The sequence below is a fragment of the Mya arenaria genome, chromosome 5 (assembly GCF_026914265.1).
Source record: "Mya arenaria isolate MELC-2E11 chromosome 5, ASM2691426v1".
Lineage (NCBI taxonomy): Eukaryota > Metazoa > Mollusca > Bivalvia > Myida > Myidae > Mya > Mya arenaria.
This window is the reverse complement of record NC_069126.1, coordinates 21,489,370-21,508,269: the sequence shown is the minus strand read 5'-3', so window position 1 is coordinate 21,508,269 and position 18,900 is coordinate 21,489,370. Positions and strand designations below refer to the sequence as shown.

Below are 18,900 nucleotides of genomic sequence, written 5' to 3'. Positions count from 1 at the left end.
ACAAGCAGTCATGAGCTAACAGTTTTTGGACTTACCTTCATGAGTGAGCAGTTTTTCCTATAACATTAACATTGATAAACTGAAATTGTTATTGTACAATATATATACCTCTTTCCCCATGATATAGCTTCCTTTTTCTCCATGGTGATCATCTCATAGTACTGGAACAGTTGGACCTGGATGTAGTGGAACGTCTGAACTGACATTGTCTCACTGGAAGTTTGATCAAGGTGCTATAAGCAATGTTATTGTGGTTGTTTGTAAATGTGAAAAAGACCATAATCTTACCGTATATACTGTACTGGCGAATGACTCTTTTTGTCATGGCAAACTATGATGTGACTTTTCTTGAATATGACATATAAAGTATAAGACCTATACATGCTTATTTCAAATTAAAGCCTTTTGACTAACCCCCCATGGCACATTATGCAACCTCAAAACAAAAACCCCAAGGGTCATTTTACCCTGCAACAGATGAAAGGTTTCATCATGCTACAGGCTTACAATCAATAAAATGAAGACTTTATAGTCTAAACTAGCTACCACAGAAACTTACTGTTAAATTGCACTCTGCAAGATTTATGTATTCGAAAGTCCATGAGATTTTCCTTCAGCATGGTACTGGTAGATTGTTTAATCATAGACATCAATGTTCAAGGTTCAACTTCCATAAATAAATATAATTATAATTCAATTTCCATTGCTTAAATGAACTGCCTTTCGGCAATTGCGTTTATCAATCGATGAACGCAACATCTTCGGATATGTTCGGATCGCAATTCATTGCATAACAATATACATGAAAACTATTGATCTTGTTTTTGTTTGTATTGTGTCAGCAGGTCCCGTAAAATATAAATCAACGTTTTAAAAAGAGTCAAGTTATTATATTTTAAACATTTTGTTGCCTAAAATGTTTCAATTTAACGTTTAAAAGTGATTTCAAGTGGTTGATCTTTTCCCGCGTTAGTGTGACATCATTTGAAAAAATGTTATCGGTTACAGTCAGGTCGATCTATTTACAGAATGGGTAAGAAAGGATTACTGAAAGGTTTTCTTAAATGAAATGAAGAAATTTTTTAACAATTCTTGAATGAAATAATGAACTATTGGTGTAAATATAAGTAATAAATTGCAGACTTGATGTCATAATCGGGGATATGAACCCAATCGGGCTGGTCAAAGTACGCGTGAAGTCCTTCGGACGCCATACTCTTTGACCAGCCCAATTGTGTTCATACCCCAATAATGACATCAACCCCGCAATTCATTCCTTAAATGAACATATAAATATGTCCACTTATTCACTAATCTTTATAAAATTGTAATGTGCACATATATCAAGTCTCATTGTCACCTTAAAGGCTTACATTACATGAATATCTAAACCCTTTACTTACAAAGAGACCCTAGTGTTGAATACAACTTCGAAACACCCACCTGACCAGATCCACTTGGCCACTGTGTAGTCTACAGAACTCCATGAAGAATCTTATCGCCCATAGGTAGTAAGTCTCATCATGCTCCTGTGACTTCTCTCGGTTCAAGACATCCTAAAACACCGAGGTATAAAATCACATATCTGATCGCATACATGGGTTATATACAAAATCCCTGTTTATGAATAATGCTAATGCAGTGATTTGTACTTTTTTCCACCAGAAATCTTTTGTCAAGATATATATCTGACAAGAGAGTTTTGAATGTTTATGATAAAATGATGAAAAGCTGTCACAGCAACATGTCAAATGCTCACGATTTGGCTTGACCTCTGAATGTAACCTTGACTCTGAGTTGCGACCGTGATTGCTTTAGGAGACATTCCTCTATGCTGCTTTTCATTTCTCTGAAGCTTTGAAGCAACTACCATATGCCTCCCTGCCAGGCATAAACAGGACAAAAGTCATGCTTCATGTTTACCTACAGTACTATAACCGGTGTATTTTTTTCAGAACTAACTTAGATCTTTCCCCATTAAACTACCTAACCATATTTTCATCAGTTATTATGTTCCACTGAGGTTGAATGAATGAAAATATCAAGACACACATGTACTTAAAATGGTGTGGAGTGAAAATAAACTACCATCCCCCTACCTTCACAGCATACATGAGTGGGTTGTAGCAGTTTTCCAGAAATTGTATACAGAATTCCCTCAGTCCAAGTCGTATACTCAGAGTAGATCTTCGTTTAACCTCCCTGTCAATGATTGGTTTGCGATTCTTTGCTTTCTTCTTAGGTCGTTTATTCTGGTCTAGATTGATGTTGCCTGGTTCACATTTCGACTTGTGATAGATCAGATCGTTTTCACTGATAGACTTGAAGTTTTTCACCACAAACGTTCCACCAAAGCGAGGGTGCCTAAACGAACAAGGTAATAATTGAAGTGTTACAAGTTATTCCAGTAGACATGTGTATGTTAGTTCTGAGGAGAAAAGCTATAACTGACAGCCAACTAAAGCTAGCGTACTTCTTAAAACTCTCTTATAAACTTGTACAAATTTGAACATTTTAAAAGAAGTCACATGTACCAGTTCCTAAAGTGGGGGCTATTTATCACAGTCAAGTACATTCTGTAAGTATAAGTTTCTCATTTGGCCTTAAACTAGTAATTTCAAAAGAGAAACCTTGAGCTGACTTTCATCTGGTGGGCTTTTTTCTCCAGTTTTTCTTGTTCTCTGGCTTGTTCAAGCTCCCTGAAACATGTATGAAACTTTACATCGCATAGATAAAAGCCAAAGTGAATGGGTTTTTTTTGTAACATATGCATAAACAGAAATCAAAATTAAGGATTTAATGGGTATTAATTTAATGACTTAAGATTACAATGTTTACAATAGAGAATATGATAATCATGCACTTCTTTCAGAATTCGACTGATTTACAATTCAAAATCACCTCTCATCTTTCTCCTTCTCGGAAATGGACCTTTGTCCTCCGGCACTGGCCAACATTTCTGCACTCTGCAATGAAAAACAATTTATACATTAAGAGGTACAAGTATAATATGTGCTTTGGTTAGTTCACTTATTTAAATTAATGATTTTACAGCAATTTCACCATTTTTTTTCATCAGTAGATTACTGTTATGCCATCCACATCACATGACACCATGGTCTTGCACTGAGATGGAACAGTGGTAGCTACAGAAAACTCATAAGTATGCCTTAGTGATAAAAAACAAACTCAAATACAACAACAATACCTTGGACACTTTAGTGAGAGATCAGAGAGCTATAAATTACACTTTAACCAGTTTAAAATATGATTAAAAAAATGCCAGAAAATTTCCTTTTGACTTATTGCAATGGATATATTGATGAATAAATTTAATTAAACTTAAGTAAAAGGACATTGGGGAATGAGGGGCCTAACTCAGCAATAATCAAAGCCAGTTATCGGTCATGCTGTACATGTCATAACAAGTTTCACTTGAATGTCCACAAAATTGAGTAATGGCCAAGGTTGATTTTTTAACATGCAGATGATGATGCCAATGAAAACAATGATATAAAAAAAAAACAAGCTTAAAAGCATCATTCAACAAAGTTTCAAACTAGACATTATATTTTGTTTGAAACAATCTCGAATTTAACTTAAATCATAAAAACATTTTTCCCAGAATGAAAAAATCTGTACCTGTTCTCTGAACATGAGAGAGACGATTTCCAGCATGTGCATGGAGAGGTTACGTTCCTCTTCTGAACTGGCAATGTACAGCAGGATGTCCTCTAGACCGCTCACATGCATCGCCCTGAAAAATAAACACATACAGTATAAACATTCTCAGAAACCAGTATTGAAATCAAGTTTTAATGTTTTTCACTCCTCAAAATTATACAATTTTAATACAGCACCACAAGCAGATAAAAATGCTTCTCTGATTTTATCCGTTCACAAATGGCCATACCTCCAAAAATATGTTTGTATGAAATTTCTGCAAGGCTATGACTAAATACTAGAATGTTTCTTTGCAAAAAAAAGACAAGCTAATAATATATCAAACTAATGTTGAGCCTACCATAACACCTGGTCATGCACGCTGGCATCATCATCCGTCCTCTGTAATGAAACATTCACATTATTCATATTACGAAGAACATTCATTGAACTGTTGCTTTAAAAATAAGAAATGTTTTGAAATAGAAATGAAGTAAATTTATAATTAAAATGGCCATCATTCAGCAACACACAGTAATACTTTTTTTTTTAAAATAACTTTTTAATTTATTGCGAAATACTGAAAAAAAATCAACAATGTGGTCACACTAACATGTATACTACCTTGCTATAAATCTAGCTTTTACTGTGACACATTGGTGTTTGAAGTGCTTGGGGTCATTGGCTTTATTTCCACAAGACACACAAGGCATTATGTATGATCTGTTCAAAACTTCCAGTAAGACATGACATCAGTATTGCTTTGTATACAAATATACAACATAATCACGAGTATTCACCTGTTCAGCATCAGGGTTGGGGGGAATGTGCAGGACGTTCCTGATCAGGATCAGTACACGCTCTATCAGCAGTCTGTGCTCCTCATGCCGGTGCTCCCAGTCCTGAGAACAAAGGGTACGCAAAATATTGATAATCAAATAAACATTGTGAAAAAATTTGTTGCTTAATGAACAGATGTAATTACAGTTCAATTTAGAGATGAATCAAATCATCAGGCTCACATTTGGTTACCCAATGATCAGTAACTATTTTTGGAACATTTTTTAAAAATACAACAAAAACAAGAGGCCCAAAAGGGCCTATGCTCTACTGGCATGGCTTTTGTGGTCATATCAATCTACAGCATGTATGTATGGGTAAAAGGCAACAGACATATAGTTTATGTTTTGTGTTTGGGTTACCTGAAAACGTAGCACATTCAACATCTGAGCCCAGAAAGTATTGTAAGCAGATTAGTTGCATGAACTATTTTAATATGTGCCAAGTTAAAGTCATCTGACAAAAAAAAAAATGCTTTCAAAACTGTACTCATAGTAAAAATTTCCGTAGTTTTAAGTTAAAAAAAGTTGGTCAAAAGGTCAAAGTCAAGGGCATCCTAGGACAACATTGATCAATTTGAACAAACATTCACAATCAATTGTGCTGAGATGGATGCACGAACACACAAAAAGATTTTCAAACCTTTCCAGATTTATGTTTACCAAACCGGTGAACCCTGGGTGTGGCCAGTAATGACACCAGGTGCATAACTTAAACATTCACAACCAATTTTGTTAAGATGAATGCACAAACTACAGAACTTCAAGCTAAAAAATGGCCTTTGGGCTTTCAACAAGAACAAGGCAGAGTAATTCACAAAATCAACTGCAGAAGCAAAAAGCAAATTATCTCTCAAAATCCTAGACTTGCAAATTGTCTCCCTTAACTCTAGACTTGAATTTACATGTACATGTAAACTTGGCTAAAAATAGAATTCGCTCATGCAGACCTGGCTAAAAATAGAAAGCATTTCTTTAAAACTTTCATGGCCCATAATCTAGGCATTTATGAGCGGATCTTGCTGGTTTTCGAAAGGAACCCAGCTCTAATGAATATCAAGATACTGTACAAGTTTCATCGAGATACAATCAAAACTGAAGACTGTATCGTGTTCACAACCAATTGTTTACAGACGCATGAACGCACGACCGCACGGACGCACATACTACATACACATTACCATCGCATAAGCTCTTCTGGCCTTTGGCCAGTAGAGCTAAAAACCTCACAATAAGTCATACTGTTCTAAAATATTTTTTTATGTTTTAACGCAGTTATCGCCTTTCTAACACTTCTTTATATTTTCAAGCATAAAGTGTTTGTCTCCCAGAATAGGACTAGAAAGATATCAAGCAGGTCAGATGTAGACCCAGGACAAAAAGAGTTAAGAGCACAACAGATGTATACAGAAAACAAATGAACATTACAGATGTGGACATAGGATAAGAAGAGTAATGTGGACTACATGTGTGGACAAAAGATAAGAAGAGTAATGAGGACTACATATGAGGACAAAAGATAAGAAGAGTGATTATGATTACATATGTAGACACAGGGCAAGAGTTATGAGGACAACATATGTAGACTCAGGATAAGAAGAGTAATGATGACTACATATGAAGACACAGGACAAGAAGAGAAATGATGACTATATATGAAGACACAGGATAAGAAGAGTAATGATGACTACATATGAAGACACAGGATAAGAAGAGTAATGATGACTACATATGAAGACACAGGATAAGAAGAGTAATGCGGACTATATATGTAGACATAGAGACAAGCAGAGTAATGAGGACTTCATATGTAGACATAGGATAAGAAGAGTAATGAGGACTCTACAGATGTAAAAACAGGACAAAGAGGGTAACGAGGACTAAAAGGGTAACAAGCACTACAGATGAATAATTGATTTTAACAAACTCTAAGATTGTTTTAAGTTGTTATACATTAAAATAGTTAATCTCAGAGTATATCCTATAAAGATAATCATTTATATAGTTTTGGCTGACTAATTAAATGGCTGTTAAATGTACTTTTTGACAATTGTTAAAATTCAAAATAAAGGATCTTTTTAAAAAGTTGGGTATATATGATAACAAGAAACATAAGCTCACTGACATGAATAAATAATAAACATAACATAACAATGAACTAGAATAATACATATAACATACCAATTTTAGAAGGTCACCAAGCTTTTTAGTTATAACTGCAAACACATCCTCATTGGCAAAAGCCTGAAACAAACAATACCCAAGGTCATGCAAGTCATAAGGCAATGGGAAAACCAGACTGGATATCGGTCTTTTAAGCACTTTGGTGAAGGCAACTCCAACTTTGAGATCAGGGTCACTAGTGTGCATCCAAAGTAAGCTTCCAGACTGAGACTCGGTACACCTATATAATAAATGTTTTCTTAAAACTTTAACATACTTGAAATTAATATTCAATAATGCAAAAACAGTCAGGCATGAAATTTCGTGGAAATTGTGGTAGAGCTGATCCACAAAACAAAATGTTAAAATCCAGTTACAGGGGTGTAGAAATTAACTTAAGTAGCAGGGAAGATCCCAAAAGTAGGCGGGGGGGGGGGGGGGGGGGGGGGGAATCTGCGTGTCCCAATGCCCCTTGTGGGATGAATTTAAGCCTTTTTTAACCAAAATTTCTAGTGTTCTGGTGCATGTTTTTTTTTGTAACAGGGACACAGGGAAACTTATGTACTTGAATATGATACTGAGTCTGAGAACTACCCCACTGAAATGAATCTGAATACTACCCCCCCCCCCACCCCCACCAGTGAGGGCTAACTAATAAACCAAATAACTGTCAAATTCAGATTCAGGATACTATTTAAACATTCCTATGGTAATAGGACTAACAGAAGGCCAGACACGCTCATGTTGCAAACTTACTACGCTTTTTGATGTCTGGAAAAAAATATTCTTTTTTTCACCCTCCATTGCTTCGCAAATCATAAACTTCAAAACATCCCCATGGGGGATGCGACTAAAGAGGTCATGTATCGAGCTAATGTTATTGTATTCGGAATACTGGGAAACCCAAACCTAGAACTTGAAAACATCCCAGAGGGGGGTGTGACTAATGACGTCACGAATCGAGCTAATGCTGTATTGTAGTCCGAACGCGCGGAAACCAAAATATACAATACCATCAGTCGGGGTTTTAAACTGATGTTAACATAAAAACATGACAAAAATAACAGATTTTATTTTTGTTGATACGGAGAAAATAGCCGGGTGAAGATGCTAAAGTAACCGGGTTATTTTACCGGCTTCCGGCCCATTTCTACACACCTGAGTTAGGTGTGTCTCAATGTCTTACCTCCTTCATATTCTGCAGGTGTGTCTCCAGATACAGGTAGTTGTGTCTCAATGTCTTACCTCCTTCATATTCTGCAGGTGTGTCTCCAGATACAGGTAGTTGTGTCTCAATGTCTTACCTCCTTCATATTCTGCAGGTGTTTCACCAGATACAGGTAGTTGTGTCTCAATGTCTTACCTCCTTCATATTCTGCAGGTGTTTCACCAGATACAGGTTGTTGTGTCTCAATGTCTTACCTCCTTTATATTCTGCAGGTGTGTCTCCAGATCCAAGTAGTTGTGCCTCGATGTCTTACCTCCTTCATATTCTGCAGGTGTTTCACCAGATACAGGTAGTTGTGTCTCAATGTCTTACCTCCTTCATATTCTGCAGGTGTTTCACCAGATACAGGTTGTTGTGTCTCAATGTCTTACCTCCTTCATATTCTGCAGGTGTGTCTCCAGATCCAGGTAGTTGTGCCTCGATGTCTTACCTCCTTCATATTCTGCAGGTGTGTCTCCAGATCCAGGTAAGTTGTGCCTCGATGTCTTACCTCCTTCATATTCTGCAGGTGTGTCTCCAGATCAAGATAGTTGTGTCTTAATGTCTTTTCTTCTGGTATGAAGCTGTTGAAGCACAGGAATGCTGGCTGGGTCAGGTTTACCAGCAATCTACAAATGACACCTGGATGTTAAAATACATTCCAGATGGGCAATCCTTCAGTGCTACACTGTCAATCCCTACGCTTCAGCTTAACCTAGAAGTTTTTTGTTTCATAGAGTCATTTTGACATATTATGCACACGATCCCAAAACACTTGAAAACATTGTGGACAACGAACGAGGCAAATTCATGCTTTATACGGATTTTTATTTGATAAAAGCTTTATTTTTGTTTGAGCAGAGCAGAATGATTACAGACTTCCCATAGACAAAACTTGAAGATTTGTAGTTTCAGACTACGTAGTACACTACCAACCACACATTTTTGCAGATTTTGCTATGTGCTGCAATTTTTCCATACCGCAAATGTTATATGTTTAATCTATTGTTCATGATAACCTGCTGTATAAACACATCACATGCTGCATTCATGACTATATTTTGGTCCACAGCCCCCGTGTTGTGTCAACACTAAATACGGCACTGCAAAGTGTTAATTTACCTAAATTAATGCAGCTGTTTTTAGTTTTGTGAAGGGTGTTTTTTGGCAATATACCTACCCTTACCCAATAAACTTATACTTGACAGTCATATTGCATAAATTGATAAATACATTTCACCCAAAAAAGGCTATGTTACTATTTAAAGATTTTCAGAAAATCCCAAATTAAAATGACTTTGGTCAAACAAGTGTTCAAAGCACATGTTTTCTGTTTACAATTCCCCAAGATGTCACTAGATATTTTTAACAATCTGACAATTATAAATATCATTTAATTAAATGCTTCATTGTATTGATCACACACTTGATGTCAGAAGTCATGGTTCAAAATGTTGGCTGTTCTACTATGAAATACAGAGGCAATATCAATGATTCAATGTTTATTCTTAAACATTCAAGACAATTTTTATCTACCGTTTACAGTTCATTTCTTGCTTATCTCATCAGACGTGGAGTTCCACCGCAGGGTCATAAAATTGAAGCATATGAATGCATTGGTTACTGCAGAATATATCCCCGCATTACCCAATCTCTCACACAGCAGCGAACGTGTGTTTTGTAGCGTAGCCATCATGCAGGAATGGATTTCTTCACAAGGACACACCTACTCATCACTGCTAAAGAAAATACTTTGCTTGCCTTTCTTGACAACCCATTAACAAAAAATCTCAAGTGATTTATACATCACCTAATGACTGTTTCCCAAAGTGCCTCCTCCTCCTCATAGTGCACAAGAATGGGCAGCAAGTCCCTCTGAATGACCTGGGCGTGGCAGAGTTGGCGCCGTACATCGCAGGTATCATCTTCACGCTTCAGAAATCGGATCAGGTCCTTCACTGTCTCTGTAAAAAACATGGTTCAAGTGTAATCCTGTTCCTCTACTTACATGTCTATAAATGCAGGGCTTCCATTCAGAACTTAAGACTAAAAGTATGAACTTGTTTGCCATTAATTTTGGAAGCTTTTACTGAAATCTAAAAATTTAGTCTCACAAACCGTAAACAATTTCTGAATTATTTTACTTCTATTCTGATAAAAGAACTGAAATAGTTTTACAACTCCTCAAAAGTGTATATAAGCTGCTAGCATTTCTTTTTAATTCAAAACTTATGAAAATGTTGCCACAAAGTTATTATTTACAACAGGTTTTGATATTTTGCACTGTTAGCCCTTTTGGATGTTTTGTCCAAAGTTACCGAATTTTATTTTTGAAGTTTTAGTCAATTTAAAGGAATAATGTACTCTGGTGTAATTTTTCAATTATTGCAACAACATTATGTTTAATAATTTATTTTACACTGCCATTTTGGCCTAAGCAGCATTCACTAGATAATTCTACCAAACTTCCTTTAAGGAAACCCCAATAAATGCTTTCAATTATTACTGTCATCTTGAATACATGTACTTCGAGGTCACTGAGGGTCATTTCCAAATGCTAAAGAAAAGAACTAGTGTGAGTGCCTACCAGAAAATATCACTCCAAGTTTAAAACCTTTAGTCATAAAAAAACTTTTTTTATATACTAGTAGATAACAAGTAAGGAGTGAGTCCACAGTTGTAATATCAAATGCATGCATATCAAACCTATGCAGTCTGGCTCCTTAACGTAGGTGTTTCCCTCCTGGTAGCCCAGTGCACTGCAAGCAGCCTGTAGCTCCACATGCATTGTCATCTCAACCGGGACAAATGACCTGTTCACAGTCTCAATTCTGCAAAAAGTACTTTGAATTACACAAGGCTCCCTTATAAAGTTATGGATAGTAAACCGTTTCTAAATCTTAAAGTATGTACATGTATGGTTTATTGTGAAAAATGTAAAAACTAACAAATAAATAGATGCACAAATGCATCAAACATCAACAAAATGACTTAATTTCAATCAATTCAATGTAGATAAGATTTGTGAAATACGACGTTATAGTTATAGGTTATATAGTAATTGATGAAAGTTTGTTTTTAGGGTTATTGATTTGCAGTATTATTCTTTTAAGTTTTTTTTAACAATCAAAAATTACAGAGCGGCATAAAGATGTCAAGCTCTGGTTTAGTTTTGATATTTAACTAACAGCTTGGTCAAAACCAATAAAACTGTAAACTGAAGTTATTTAGCTAGCAAAATCCCCCCCCCACTTCCCTGCCCAAAGAAATGTGTGGTTCAGGTAGCATTGCTGAAAATATGGTTGTAGTAAAGAGTAAAGTACAACAATGTGTAAACTGAAGACAAAGTTTTTCATCAGATTTGTCTTTAAGAAAATATAAAAAAGAACGGTTTCTTGACTAAAAACTAAGTTGTAGCAGAAGCAGTTATGTATCATATCTACTTCATATTTCTTTTAATAAACATATCAGACCCTGAGATAAGGTCATTCAATGCTCAGTGGTTCAAATTACATTCTTGGCTGCACTATAATGAGGTATAAATATATTAACATAAAAACGCTGTATATTAACAAAGTCAAAATGAATGTCAGTTTACTGAATTTCAATAAAATACAGATTGTTAAATAAAAATAGATTGTTTCAATATCTCTAATAATATGTGAGTAAGATTGTTTTAGTTTGTGTCTGCTAGAGCGGCCCACTGCCTACCTCACCTCCTCTGTAAAGGGTCTAGTAAGAAAATATTACATGGTGGAATTCTCATGTCAAACTATGTCATGTTAATCATAATTCTGCAAACCAGAGCATTAAAAACAAAACAAACAATCATAAATTTCATAAAAAATCCCATCCTGCATGATGGCGACAATTAAAAAAAAAAAAATCTTAAAAAGATGTCAACAGCAACCTATTGCCTGCGTGATAATCGATTCTGTCACTGCAATGAATGAAGCACATCCCTTGTTGTGACAACAAATCCATTAGTAACGGCTGAGTTAATTACTTTGGAATATTATGGCTTTCACAGATTAACACACCTTTACACATCGAAAGTGCACAGTGATGCCACTTCACATGATGCATGCTTTTTTGTTTATAATACAAAATCATACTACATAAAAACTACCGTGCAATTTCGAAACTTTAAAAAAAATACCTGTAACTACCCTTATTTTTTTTGTCTGATGAATTTAACTGTAACCGCTTTTCCACTGCCGATATAAAAAAATCCATCAAGCAATGTGAGTAGCGTTCCTTTAAGGAGAAATATATATATATAAAAAAAAAATTCAGTCTGATATGGTCATTGGAAAGAGAGGTCAAAATCCTGATGCTTTATATAAAATGCATGCATTTTATTTATAGGAATTGGGGGGGGGGGGGGTCATATATACAATGATTTAGGGTCAAAAATGTTATTGATTGGTTAGATGAAGGTTCATTGTATTTCGAACCTGGCCAATTTATTATGAGTCGGGGGTTTGGGGGCTGCATGTCCCGGCTGGGTTAAGGGGCAGCCCCTTAGGAGGGTCTAGGGGGTTGAATCCTCACAGATGAAACTGATTTAAGGCATTAAGAATGCCATTCTACGCCGTTTTGGGGAAACTTTCTGCCCTAATTTCAACAAAAATATGACTTTTACAAACATCGCATTATCCAAGCAGAATGGAAGGGGACATTTACCGTTGTTTTTTGCCTTTAAAATGTTATAGGTATTCAATTTATACAATACGAAATAGCTATTGACGTTATTGCATAAACAAAACTGACCAGGTCATATTTTATTATATGAACAAAAATGCCATCTGAAATTATATCTGTCCAAAACCATCAAGAAAAACAATCAAAATAAAATGCAGTCTGAACTGAAAATGAAACTAACAAGAGCTGTCGTAAGACAGCGCGCTCGACTTCGCCGCTTTGACTTAGAAGTGAATACAATAACAATGTAATATTACCATGTTTGGTCTATTTATGTCAAACCTAACTAATATTATTCAATACATAAGGTGACTTTGATGCTGCCCTCCCACCACCCGAAAAATTATGCAAGTCATTCAAATAACTTGATTTCCCATTATGAAAATGTGGTAAAGAATATATAAATAAAGTAATTAAAAAAAAATAAAAAAATAAAAAATCAAGGGCCATATAGTATAGACCTCCTAGTTTTCTCTTGGTCAAAATATGGTTAAGAATGTAAAAATGTCAAAAGAAATAAAAAAAAATATATATATATTCAAGGGACATAATTTGCATTTAGGGTTAAAATGGAGTTATGTTTCTTGTTGTAAGATGGTCGTAAATAATTTTGAATTTTATTAGGTGCATTGAATGAAAGGTATAGAAGTTTTTTTTATTAAAATCCCAACTTGCCCTTAACTTTTACTTGCCTAAAACTTTAACCTAAGTCAATCAGGGGCCATAACTTTTATTAAGGATATGGAGTTATTTAACCTCATTGGGTGATGGTCCTGAACACTTGTGTAAGTATTAAGTCAATTGAATGAAGGGTGAAGAAGTTATTAAATAAATATCCCAACCTGCCCTAAAACTTTAACCTAAGTTCCATAGTTAATCAGGGGCCATTATTTGTATAAAAGATAATATGGAGTTATCTAACCTCATTATGTGATGGCTCTGAACAACTGTGTGAAGTATTAAGTCAATTGAATGAATGGTATTGGAGTTTTAAGTGAAAATTCCAACTTGCCCTAAAACTTTAATCTGCCCTAAAACTTTAACCGAAGTCAATCAGGTGCCATAACTTGTACTAAAAACAATATGGAGTTATGTAACCTTATTGTGTGATGGTCCTGAACAACTGTGTGAAGTATTAAGTCAATTGAACAAAGGGTATAGAAGTTATAAATAAAACCTAACCTTAAACTTTAACCTAAGTTCCATAGTCAAGCAGGGGCCATAATCTGTGTAAAGAATAATATGGAGTTATCTAACCTCATCATGTGATGGCCCTGAACAACTGTGTGAAGTATTAAGTCAATTGAATGAAGGGTATTGGACTTATAAGTGAAAATCCCAACTTGCCCTAAAACTTTAACCTGCCCTAAAACTTTAACTGAAGTCAATCAGGGGCCATAACCTGTATTAAGGATAATATGGAGTTATGTAACCTTATTGTGTGATGGTCCTGAACAACTGTGTGAAGTATTAAGTCATTTGAACAAAGGGTAAAGAAGTTATTAATAAATATCCCAACCTGCCCTAAAACTTTAACCTAAGTTCCATAGTCAATCAGGGGCCATAATCTGTGTAAAGAATAATACGGAGTTATCTAACCTCATCATGTGATGGCCCTGAACAACTGTGTGAAGTATTAAGTCAATTGAATGAAGGGTATTGGATTTATAAGTGAAAATCTCAACTTGCCCTAAAACTTTAACTGGACGCCGACGCCGGGGCAAGTAGTATAGCCCACCTATTCTTCGAATAGTCGAGCTAATAAGTATAGCTGAGGGACACTTGGAAGTCTTGGTGTTTAATGTTGATCATTTTAATGTTGATCATTTTGTTACGGAGTAAAATGCAAAATATTTTTTTGCTGAGATTATGTCTTTGGTGTCTTTTTATATGATCCCACTTGATTGTAATGGCGAAAGCTAAGTCCTCAAATAGTTTATGTTCGTAGTCCCATTGAAGACTTTGATCGGTAAACAGATTAATTTGGGTATTTCCGATAAACTCTCTTTTACTCAACCTTGGACTGATCCATGAAACACCTTGGATGCTATCACGACATCATTACATTCTTTTAGTTTTGTTTGTTCCTATGCAGATTTCCCCCTACCCCCCCCCCCCTTAAAACACCCCTCGGATTTATATCGATCTGAAAATCGACCTCTTGGGCTCTGAATCTGGATTAATACGGAACTTTGACACGCCTCTGCTATCAGTCAACTATTACAAAAGCCCAAGATGTTTATTGTTTATATTAATTACTGTTTTGATGAGGCTTGCCGCTTCGGGGATTTAGGTTTGTCGGTACAATTAATGCGTATCGGATTCGGTAATTAGCCCCGCGACAGGAAGGCACGCCAGGCCCAACAAGATATAAAGGGCTCGCGGAAACCGGAAAAATCACATTTATAACAGACAATTTTCATTATGACAATTTTTCATTTATATATATAATCATACTGATAGCTTGGACAACACCTGTGTATTTTTGTTCAAGTAAAATTACCTTTTAACTCTGACAATTGATTCGGCAAAGAAGAATTTGTTTACTTTTGTAACTCCCGCCTTTTCAGTGCTCTAGAAATAAAACCATTCCGTGATATAAGCAAAATAATATCAGACAATTAGACATAACGGCTTTAAGTCGATGATATTTACTAAACGTTACATTTTAGGTACAAATCTTCTGTAAAAAAGGAGAAGCTTTTGGAATAACAACCAATATCATTTTTTTAACTGCAGGATCAGCAGTATCAAGCTATTTATGCATGATGAATATGTATATCTGTTATTCATGTCGGAAAATAGCTTATTGAGCTAATTTTCTTGTTAACACATTCCCGACTTTTTAAATGAAGATTCTTGTAACTTGTATACTATTTATCTATTTATATTGCACATTTCATGTGATAGGATAACCATAGTATTAAAACATCGATATATGTGCGTTTTGGACTAAACTGAAAATATCATTAAGAAAGGAAATTTTGAAGTTGCTGGAAAAATTATCTTGGAGCATTAGCAATGATTAAAGAAAAATGGCACATCTTTTTAATAAAAAAAAAACCGGCATGCACTGACTAGCACTCAGTATTCTCATCAGTGTATAACCTTAAGCAATAACTAAGAAATGTATTAATAGGAAATGAAATATATAGCATGCTTGAGCAAACATTATCAACAAAGGGTGGTATATATATATATATATTCATCTTTTGCTCTTCACGGAATAAAAACACTCGAAACTTCTCGGCCATTTAAAACAACTTCGGATTGGTGCCGGTACATCAGAAGAAAAAGCTCGTAAACAATAAATTACAGTATAAATTGATTGTAATGTTTTAACGTGTATTTTGTATTACTTAGTAAAAATCGACTGCCAGTGAAGTGAATTATTGCATACATAATTAGATTCCAAAGAGTAAAGTCATTAGCTAAACTGAAACTGTTATGCGATCTACATGTACTTGCAGAGTAGTTAAATGGAAAAGGTATCTGACACTGTAAACCGTCCCTGTACATCCGAGGCAGTTGCTTTCAATGGAAAATGGCCTAGGAGTATCGAATGGGAAAACAAAGTAATCTGTTGTTGTTGCCACTTTAGTTTCGTTCCAATATTCTGTTTTAATTTCGAGCGTATATAGGGCACCTGGTTAAGCTGATACCGGTCTCTTTTTGGAGAAAAGAGAATGAGGGTACCAGTCAGCCAATAAAGGAAATCATTATAATTATATTGTTCGAAGATATGACGTTCAGGACTCCTAAATCAATGTTTTTATAAACTTATATAAAGCACATTGAAACAACAATTTCCTGCAAAAAATGTTAACAACATCCCAACAAGTTAATTAACATACATCTCTAAACTTAAAAAATAACAATAACAATGTGTCATTTTGATAATTTAATGTGCCTTTATCATTCAATACTTTTAGTGTCTGTACAGATTTGTTGTGAATATAAAACTTGTACATCCTCTGAGTTGTTTGTTAATGAATGTAGCTGAATGCTGCGGTAATTCCTAATTACCTGTTACCTGTGTGGTATGCATATTTATGCTATGGATTTTGGTCGTTATCACGAAGTTGTTTCAACGTCGTAACTCCGACGTTGTTTCAACGTCGTGATTTCGACGTCTAAAAAACTTTCATTTTCAACCAATATACAACGTTTATCCAACGTCAGTTTCTGACGTTGTTACAACGTCTTTCCAACATCAATTGTTTGCTGGGATGGATTCTTAAATAACCTCAGTTTTGACTCACACGTAAACACAAATGTTAACAAAGTAAACAGCCTGATAGGGCTTGTCAGAAGGATTTTTGTGTTTATGGACCATATGGATCATTCGACCTCATATTGAATTTGGATATCTCATAATAATATATAACCTTGTTTAAAGAAAATTAAATCATGAGATTATTGAAAACTGTCAAAGTCGATCAAAAGTATTTCCGGAAATTTCTCACCTTCCATATATGCACAGCGTTTAATTGACATGAACTTGTAATCGTCAATCTAAAGAACGTAAAATTGTGAGGTGATCTAAAAAAGTATTCAAAATGATCACGTCGACGACATAGACTTCTTTTATTTGTTTACGTAATCAAACCAACACATCTTACCATAGACACACATAAAAGCTACAGAATCCAAGCGCTAAAATCATTCGTCGTTTGGGGACCATCTAGATGTTTCATTGGCAACCCTTTGGTGTCTGTTACCAAGGAAGTGACGAATCCAAGATAAACCGGAATCTTTCACACCGATTGAAAGGGAGCCTGCAGTGCCATACAGGTCAACAACAGAGAACGTCAGTTTCATCTTGTGAAGATATAATGATTTCAGATACAGACTTGGACTGGGCTTGTATATCATCAGGCAGAGTGGGGTCGTGGCCATCCAGCAGTTATATTAGAACCTTTAAGCAACTGAACCGGGGTTTGGATCTTAAAGGACTGTGCACCAGTCGACCGAGTTAAGGTTGTGTCTATATGCTGGATAGTCTCCCTTAGACAGACAGACAGACAGACAGACAGACAGAAGGCAGACAGACAGACAGACAGACAGTCAAACGGACGGACGGACGGACGGACGGACGGACGGACGGACGGACAGACAGACAGACAGACAGACAGACAGACAGACAGACAGACAGATAATTTATTGACTTGTTTCTGTAGATTTTCGCATAAACATTGTACATAGAACATCATCACAACACATTCATTTTATAATACAATTTGTCAACATGTATGAGCAATGATAATAACAAATAATAAATACACATTACAACAAACAAATACGTAGAAAAAAGGCTGATCAGCGTTATATTGATAAAAACGGCTCAATTGGGCTCAATTTGTTGGACGCTGATATGTTATGTATATATATATATGATTTCAACATTTATGTCAACGTATTTTTATACATGTATAAACATAAAATTACACCCAATAAAAGCTTGTCGATATGCCTGCTAAGATTCGCATTATTATTTATCGACCGAAGTTTAACCATACAAATTGGAAAGAGGAAGTGCAGCTCGATATTAGTGTATTTTTTTCTACAGATACAAAGAAAATTGTAGGCAAAATACGAAAAAATAAGGGATATCGTAGTATAACTACGGTGTTAATCAATTCATAACATACTTGTCTCTAAGACAGTTGAGAATCATTTTGGAGAAATGTTCCACGTAATGGAGTTTTATGCATTACTGCTGTTGGTGTTATTTTCTAGAACATGTTATGCAAAATTAGAAACTTATTGTGAAAAAGAAGATGGTGGAAAACTTATTTGTATGAATGGAATACCTTCTGACCCTGGTGAAAATACTGACATCACTGTGAAATTTACATCCAACCACGAATGGTTTACAATAAGCAATGAATTATTCAGGGCTGACACATGGAAAGAAGTTGAGAGGCTGGAAATTACCAAGGATCCAACAATTCATGTAACAATTGTTATAAAGCCTCACGCATTAACAAAACTTGAAAAATTAAACACTTTGTGGCTACATTTATTCACATCTTCTGTACACGTTTCCAATGACTCGTTCACCGGTCTTATCAGCCTGAGAACACTGGATCTAACAGAATGGCTAGGGTTTGAGGATAAGCTAATGCACGATATGTTTTCATCGAACGAATCCTTTCCTAATCTAGAGACGCTTGTTCTTACAAAATCAGGAATTAGTACGACGATATTAAACTGGAATGAGCAGTTCCTGATCAATTTATTTTCCCGGAAGATAAAGCAATTATATTTGCAATCAATTCATGTACGTTTGGACTTGTACACATTTTCAGGAATTTGTGAATC

The 18,900-nt window shown here is 35.3% G+C and overlaps 1 protein-coding gene across 5 annotated transcripts in view; it reads right to left on the bottom strand.

Moving 5' to 3' along the window:
* LOC128233857 (protein timeless homolog) overlaps positions 1-18,501 on the bottom strand; it is a 41,232-nt gene extending 22,731 nt beyond the window's left edge. For 2 of the 5 annotated variants that reach the window (XM_052947719.1, XM_052947721.1), the window contains exons 1-13: positions 15,080-15,158; positions 10,579-10,703; positions 9,683-9,836; positions 8,384-8,501; positions 6,684-6,746; positions 4,464-4,565; positions 4,025-4,065; positions 3,643-3,757; positions 2,902-2,966; positions 2,631-2,699; positions 2,100-2,364; positions 1,444-1,556; positions 109-213 (exon numbers count right to left, since the gene is read on the bottom strand). In XM_052947719.1, coding sequence (XP_052803679.1) covers positions 109-213; positions 1,444-1,556; positions 2,100-2,364; positions 2,631-2,699; positions 2,902-2,966; positions 3,643-3,757; positions 4,025-4,065; positions 4,464-4,565; positions 6,684-6,746; positions 8,384-8,501; positions 9,683-9,836; positions 10,579-10,666 — 1,298 coding nt within the window. In that variant the 5' untranslated portion in view covers positions 10,667-10,703; positions 15,080-15,158. Of the gene's footprint in view, positions 1-108; positions 214-1,443; positions 1,557-2,099; positions 2,365-2,630; positions 2,700-2,901; positions 2,967-3,642; positions 3,758-4,024; positions 4,066-4,463; positions 4,566-6,683; positions 6,747-7,851; positions 7,875-8,264; positions 8,304-8,383; positions 8,502-9,682; positions 9,837-10,578; positions 10,704-15,079; positions 15,159-18,389 lie in introns of those variants that run through there. The other 3 variants (XM_052947720.1, XM_052947723.1, XM_052947722.1) reach the window with 3 other exon arrangements.
* Between the last annotated feature and the right edge of the window lie 399 nt (positions 18,502-18,900).